The sequence below is a fragment of the Formica exsecta genome, unplaced genomic scaffold, assembly GCF_003651465.1.
Source record: "Formica exsecta isolate Colony F162 unplaced genomic scaffold, ASM365146v1 scaffold120, whole genome shotgun sequence".
Lineage (NCBI taxonomy): Eukaryota > Metazoa > Arthropoda > Insecta > Hymenoptera > Formicidae > Formica > Formica exsecta.
Window position 1 is genome coordinate 4250920 of NW_021848537.1, and position 8585 is coordinate 4259504.

Here is an 8585-nt window from a genome sequence, read left to right on the forward strand (position 1 = left end):
AATTATTTAATAGTTTAATTATATTACGATTTGTTACTATATTATCAGTTTATTTTATTATCTCCATAATAATGCATAACACTAAAAGATAAAAAAGTGAGACAAAAAATTCACATTTATCATCAATTTTGACTAGCGCAATCAAAAAATTCGTTTTAATATCAAATATATACATTTATAATTTTCTTTTTTGGAAATGTTACAGTTGCACTTTTGCAAATACGTCCCTGAAATTATTTGTTTAATTCTTTATAAGTAATATACATTCAAGTATAAATTAATTGTGACAGATAATCGCATACTAATTAATAAAGCGAGAAGATTATTTGCACAACTGCAATAAAAAAAATATATTTGTGCGCAAATCATCTATTAGTTATATGTTAAAGCATGATAAAATTTGATGGATTAGTATAATTTAGTCTCGTGTAAGAACGACTCTTTGCAAAATTGAAAATTTCATGACGTTAAATTCAAAAACTCCAATAAATTAATTGACAAATCGATCGTTATTTCAAATATTATTTTCTAAATATACCCGATGAAAATAAATCGATTATAAGGAATCGAGAATATTCTCGTAATAGTTTCAAACCTTGTGTTAACAACACAAAGAGAAAGAGATTTTTCTCTTTTATTTTCTCTAATGACCAGTTTTCAACCGATAATCGAAAAATTGATCTACAATGTCATATCATTTCTCGTATCACACAGAATTAATTATGATAGTTATAGTTACAGACTATAAGGCCTGTCATCTGCCAAACTCATCCCAATGTTACTGATTTGCATCATAATTTCACATGTGATCACGGATTAATTATCGTATTAAGTAAAAATTAATGTCAAGTGTTTGAAATCGAGATCATTTTCGGCATTGATCGGCGTCTCGATTGAATGTAGGTCGCGGTGGAGGTCAAACGACAGCAATTCGCGATCGGAAAGGTCATGGCACGATCGTTATCGAACGAAAGCCACACGAAAATAGACTACAGAGGTGCCCAATTGCTTTAATGGGACATCTCTCTTCAATTGCTCGTATTTAAATGAATACGAAAGAATTTAAGGCACCCTTTAGTCTGTTCTTTTATTTAAAATATCGCATGTTTTCTTCGTTCAAAGAATAAATATATTGTCGAATTATATAGGATATATAGAATTAGATATATATAGAATGTACTTAGATATATCTCTCCATATTTTTGCCATAAATTTATCAACGCATTTACAAAATTGGCGAAATATTGCATAACAAATTCATTTTAGCATTGCTAAAGTCTTATCATACGTGTACAGCATGTTTCATATAATCATTTTTTTCTAAAGAAAACTCAAATTATTCTTTTTTTTAACAACTTAAAAATACTTGTTCATCTTATCTCTATCCATGTTTAGTTTCTATGCGGGAATAATCAGGCTCATCAAATGAAGTGCTTTACTCTGTGTAGACTGAATATTGTTATGTTACTATACAATCGCATTTTAATAATACCTATACTATATGCCGATACAACAAAGAGTCAGGTTGGAAAAGAGGCAAAGTCAGATGTGGAATACCTGCATTTTAATAGTTCCGGAACTCTAATTGTACGTACAAGACTTGGTACAAGAATGATTGTTTATTCTTCTATGCATTTACATTGACGTAGACGAGCATAATTACGAAAATTAAAGTATGGCATTCGAGTCGTTTGGATATAACAAATGTCTGTTACTGCAAAAATTTCCGTTAATAAATTTATTCTCTCGTGTATTAGAATTAATTTAATATAATTCATTAATTAGATATGTCGATGTCAAGTGGAGATAATTTCAATCTTAGTGCGCGTACGATATACAAGCTTCAAAAACTTTCGCTTTATATCTTTGAGAGAAATCCAAAATAATGTATTATATAACGATTTAAATATTTATTTTTTTTTTTCTTCGAAATATTCCCATTTTTCGTACTATAAATTGCTGAAAACGTTCCTGGAAGTCATTTCACAAAAATCTTCTTAATTCTGTCTTCACAAGATTTCAATTATATTCTCAATCTTATAAATTTATTTTCAGATTTAGATTTTATCTTTTAAATTTTCCAAAACTAAATGTCTTTACGTCGCGAAAGTGATTACTTATTTCACAAAATAATGGCATATTCAAATTCCATATAAATAATAATCAGTGTATTATTATAAGCCAATATTTATAAATAATATCAATAATTTGATGGAGCATATACAGGGTGCGGCATTTATAGTGACGCGGGCATATTTTTCCTGTATATATACAATATATATATATATATATATATATATATATATATTTGTACAGCACAAAAAAACTAAAAGGCATCTTAAAGATATCTAAAGGACGATAAGATGCTTTTAGTCTTTTTAGACATGTTTTAGGGACATGTACGGTCTGGGTAATGATACATCATGATTTACGTTTTACATTGTATTTTACATCATAGTTCTAACGTCATTCGAAACCTTGGGATAAGTAATCTGTTATTGGAAAAGTTATGTTAACAAGATTGAAGGGATGACGAAGGAAAATATTCCATGAAATATTGAAAATATTATATTTCGTCGTCCCTTATTTCTATAAATTTCACATTTTTTGAATTTTTAGATTTTTAGATTTGCTTTTTGTGTATTGACAATGAGTTATGAGATTCATGTCATATTCATGCTAAAATAAGGCGAAACGAATAATGATATGTATGTATGTTGTTTTAAAATTTTTTAAATTTTATACAGAGTATAATCATAATATAGGTGTTAGAAGAACAAAATAGAAAACCTTGAGAATAATACAATAAAAGCAAATTTTACTAAATCATATAAAAATACCATATAAAAATAATCTGTAAAAATAAAAAGAAATATGGATTCTAGAGTTAATAAAATACTTTAATATGAAAATTAATTTAATCCGCAAATATTAATATGAATTAAAAATATTAATTTTTATTTTATATTATTTCAATTTAATATGCTTATATATTTAATAATGTTATTGTACATATCGAGAAGAATTTCTATATTTAATGAAGTTTAGAAATAAAGTCAGAGTTTCTCGTCTTTCGAACATTATCGATCGATTTATCGCATACAACATCGATCGGTTTCATGAATTCGTCGTTATGTGTGTTCATATAACGTTTCCGTAATTTGTACAAGCAGTTAACAATAACTGTAAGCATTTAGACGAGCGATAGTGTGCAAGGCACTGAACTATGGTCAAAATTTACGACCCGGTTGCGATAAACTTGTGACACGCAGACAGAGCTAAAACTTTTTACAGAATATTATTTATGACAAAACTAAACTCACACATGCACATACATGGATATAAGATGACCAATCTAAGCATATTTTCGTTAATTTGAATAAAAACATATCTAAGAAAGAGCTATTTGTTTTTGAGAGGCACATCTTTTATAAGTGATAAAATTTTTTCAAGATTACAATTTTCAAGATTTCAAAATCATGAAAGTTTACACACATACAGAGTTTATATTATATAATTCTTATAAACACATTAAATATAATTTTAAATAAAAAATTTTTGAACTAGAAGGTATATCCAACTTCTCTTAAATTGTGAGCAAAACTTTTCTCTTGAAAAAATGTTCCAAATATTGTTAAAAAATTACCAAAGCTTGGAGCAATCTCTACATATGTTTGAAATTCTAATAAAATAAAATTTCATTAGATTTTGACATTTTTCAAACGCTCGATTACGTTGACAGACGAAAAAAAGCAAAACTGTCGATTCATTTTCCGATATCAAGGGATCACGTGAGATGTGATCAAAGTACAATTAAATAGCAATGTACAATAGTTTTACGACAATATAAATAATTACGGAAGATAAAGAGTACGGAAGAGAATGGCTATCACGGCGGATACGCGTGAATCATGTAGAACAAGATTAAAGTCATCTAGTCATTGATTAACACACAAAGAGCATAGATCAGATCAGCGAGTCATCTGGTACTTTTACTAGGAAACAATTTTACAGTTATACATATATAAAGAGTGTTACATGGGAATTATTACATAATTTTAAAATCAATTTCAGATAGGTTTGAACGAAAAGAGAATCTGTAAATTTAGAGTGAGACATCTTTTATATCTCTTTTATTTAATGGATCTCGTTCGATAGTCTTCACATAACTTCATTAATTCGATAAACACTATAGCACATTTACATCTACATTATTACATTTTATTAATATTTTACCCTTGTTTATTTTATTTTTCTTTATTCTAAGGAATTTTATTAATTGAGTTATATTAATTGATCACTATACAAAAGATGTTCAAAGGCATTTATTTGTTACAGAACTGTCTCTCTCGTTACAATATATTAAATCAATTTATTAATAACTTATTAATCGCTTTTATATTTATTACAAGCATCTTATCCGTGAGCGATGCTGTTATTTTTAACAAGATAATCTAGCTTCTCGATTATACTATCATAAGTCGGATTACACGACAGCTGGATGATAAATTGCACTGGTGCGATCATTCGGTTCAAAAGTTGCGAAATTTTATTCGCAACATTTTTCATTTTGAAACTCTTGCATAAAATTTCACTTGCGTAAGATTTGTAGAATACGACAATAGCTGATAATGACGATGATAGCGACGACGACATTTTCCAATTTTCTTATAAATTCTTTATGTCATCATCGTTAGTGCTGAAAAACATGATTCGTTGAAAAACATCGTTTTTGCGTGGCGGAGTTGTGTGAACCGAATTTTCTATTCGTCACATATATATATAGCGGTGATTTACGTTATTGCAATACTGCGCAGAACCGACTAGTCTAGAACGAAAGAGAAAAACTTGAGACATTCTCGATTCATTGAGATATCTATTTTTGAAATGTATTATTTAATAGAGGTATACGACAGAAAATTTAAATCTTATAGAAAATTATGTCAATTGAAAATAATTCTTTCATATGTTATTATATTGTAATATTAAAAAAAATTATATCTAGTAAAGTATAATATGATTCAATATTTTGTGTATGTGTGGAAGATATATATATATAATGAAAGATCTTTCTTTAGTGAAAGAAAGAGAGAGAGAGAGAGAGCCAAAATTTTAAGACGTCACCCTTCAATTTCTATTTTTAATATCGGATACATGTCCCCGAAGTCAACTTTCAACGACGCATTTATTCGAAATATTTTGACGATTTTACTCACTAAAATTAATCAAATAAAATTGATTATTTATAAAAATGTTTGGAGAGTCTTTGAAATATTGGATCAAATCAGTCAAATATGTTGACATGTTTTAACGATTTTATTCGCTAAAATTGATGTCCTCAAAGTCGATTCTCCATAAACGAGAATTTTCTGAAATGTTCTGAGAATTATATGCAAATCCATTTTGGCGAAATCGATAACGTAAAGCACGAAGTTTGTTAATATTATAATGATTGCCGTTTGTGCCAAAGATTAACATTGCCAACGGCGTCAGCTGACGGCAACCTGTGGGCTGGTTTACGACGATATCGTTACGTCGCGAGTGAACAAGTTCCAAATTATTCGTAGACAAGACGTAGAACGTCTCATGGTCGGGATATTACGCTGATTCATGGAATACGTGTATTCTTACCTTGTATACACAAAGCGTTCACGCGGAAATCATCCCGCGTACTATATGATGATATCCGTTGGATCCCTATGATTAAAAAAAAATCTACGATTTTTATTTATTTAAAAAAAAAATGATAAATACACACACAGTGTGCGTGAAAAAACATTTCGCTTTTTTTCAAAAAATCTCTTTGTTGCAGATCCACCTACCGATAGTGTTTACATGATATGTGGAGTGCTGATCGCTATGGTTCTGGTCGGCATCTTAATCGTCCTGCTCGCCGTAACGATCAGGTGAGAAAGAGAATATCATTTTATCATATATACTATCTTTCATATATAATATATATTAAAGGAAATGCCTCCTAGCAGCTTGAAAAGCGTTATAAGCTATTTTCTCTAACAATGAAAATTCTTTACATAAGTACACTAATATGTCTAGTTTTCAAGGACTAGTCTTTTTCACTAGAATCTTTTGTGTGATACATAAAGTAATATTGCCGGATCCCTCAAGGACGGAGAAAGGTATAGTTCCCCATTCTTTTTTTACATTTTATGATTTTATATTTTTTATATTTTATTATATATAATAAAATATATGAAATACTCTTTGTAAAATATATCTTCCCTTCTGATGAACTTTTATTTTAACTTTCATATATAGAATGACGATAGAAAGTGATTGATGTAAAAGGAAAAAAAACACAGCTATATGTATTTAAGGGGAAAAGTTGCAGATGTAGATATATTGGTGTATTTATATAAATGAATTTTTTTTTTTATGTTTTCTCGGAACACAAGTTAATTTTAGAATTCCTTGAATTATAACATATTTTAAAGTGATCGAAATCTCAAAAGGATCATTTCAAATACTCCAAAAAGAAATCGTTTCTCTAGAATTGCCTAGAATGGCTCATTACCAATGTTATGATAAGCGATAAGCTCCATGCATTTAATGGTCAATAAAATTCTCCTTAAAGTTATTCTGACGCGGATTCTTCGGAAAATGCATAGTTATTGATATTCTACCTTAAAATTATTTTTTTTATTTTATTCGACTAATATTCTAAGCACAATTTTTCTATGTAATGATGTAATAATAATTAATACGGAATATTTAAACATAAATCAATTATAACTCTCTGATACATTTTAAATTGAAATTATCTATTTCCTAGCAAATAAAATATTAGAAAGATTAATTTATACTAATAACAAATAAAAACTTTTTTAATTTGCTTTGCATAAATCTTATTTGTTTTAATTGTTTCAGAGAACAATGATACATGTTTTTATATATTCATATAAAATGTCAAAATGTATTTTATTTTTCTATAAAATCAAAATTTCGAGGTTTATGTTCTCAAAACGAGCATACAATAACTGTGCTCTTTATCTTATCTTGAGTTCGTCAAATAATTTCTTATTTTATTATAGATATTAAATCATTACTAAATAAATATGATGTTAGCGTAAGTGATGGTACAGCCTCGTTATCAATGTTAAATACGATACTAACAATAAGATACACAGCGGAGGAAAACGGATGTAAGTGAAAAATAGTGATAGATATTTAAAGGATAAAAAAAGGATAAAAAAAGACGGAAACGAAATAAAAGAAAAGAGATCGAAACCCGAGAGTATCTATTTATCTTCGTCTGTCTGATAGTGTCGCATAGCGTCAAGACACATGGTTGAAAACGGCAGAATGGACATACGTCTGGTGTACGTCGAACAGAAATAGAGATAATAGCAACATAACTTACATGTGTGTATGCGTGGCGTAGTTTCCTTTTCAAAAATTTTTCTCAGAACGTTCTTGCGCACGCGTGCGTGCGCGCGTCATCACGAGGCATCATCAAGATGTTGTTTCCCGTTCATTAGTATTTTAGAATAACGTCATTCTTTCTTAAGAAACATATATTTTGCTTTTAGAAAAGATTTAAAATAAATTATAAATTGATAAAAAATCATATATTGTATTTTTGTATGAAATTATTGACACATACTAATAAATATATATCGAAATCATAAATGTAATTAAAAATTAAGTAGTATCGAAAAAATAATGTTTGAAAAAAAATATGTAGGATTTTGAAGGAGATGTACCCTATAGTTATGTTCTAATAGTTTTGTTCCAACTAGAAGCGATTTTCTGAGATTTGAAAATAATCTTTATTTTTTTTTTTTAATTTTTTTTTTTTTTTTTTTAATGGAAGTATGTAATTTTTTTTCTTAGCAGATATCGATTCTCATCAGTCAATTCACTCTTTCATTAAAATATTCACTAAAATTTTTACAAAACCTGAATATATAATAGTCTATTGATGATTGCATCTTCGTATAAGCATTACTATATACAGTATTAAACTTGCAAGATGCAATTACATATCTTTTTTTTTAATGCACAATTACATATTTTTTATATCAATTAATTCCTCTCATGATCCTGATTTAAATATTAAAATAAATATTATATTACATGAAAAATATCATATATAAATCATGAAACATATCTCATACAATATTGAATTTTTGATGTTCTAATACATTTTTATATATTATCATATAATACATAACGTATGATTTCGTTCACAAAAATAAAATTTATCTTGAAATTTCAAAAGTGCTTTCACTCGGAATGAAATTACTGACCAGAGATGAAAGCAGAACAAGTTTATTTTAAAATATTTTTTAAATGAGTGGTAGAGATATATTCGAAGATATTCGAATGTATCGTATCGATTAAAATGGAACAACTTTTATGAGTATTGCGATGAATAAATTTTAATAAAACTTTCATTTTTGATTCAGAGATATCGAAAGTTACGAAAAATAATATTTTATTAAAAACATTTTTATAATTTTATNTGAGTATTGCAATTTTAATAAAACTTTCATTTTTGATTCAGAGATATCGAAAGTTACGAAAAATAATATTTTATTAAAAACATTTTTATATTTTTATAATTT

General features: G+C 27.6%; 1 protein-coding gene across 11 annotated transcripts in view; it reads left to right on the plus strand.

Annotated features, from left to right (window-relative positions):
* Positions 1-8585, plus strand: part of LOC115243012 — a 58417-nt gene that overhangs the window by 38776 nt on the left and 11056 nt on the right. For all 11 annotated transcript variants that reach the window (XM_029819675.1, XM_029819661.1, XM_029819682.1 and 8 more), the window contains one exon: positions 5813-5906. In XM_029819675.1, the coding sequence (XP_029675535.1) occupies positions 5813-5906 (94 nt within the window). The remainder of the gene's footprint in view (positions 1-5812; positions 5907-8585) is intronic.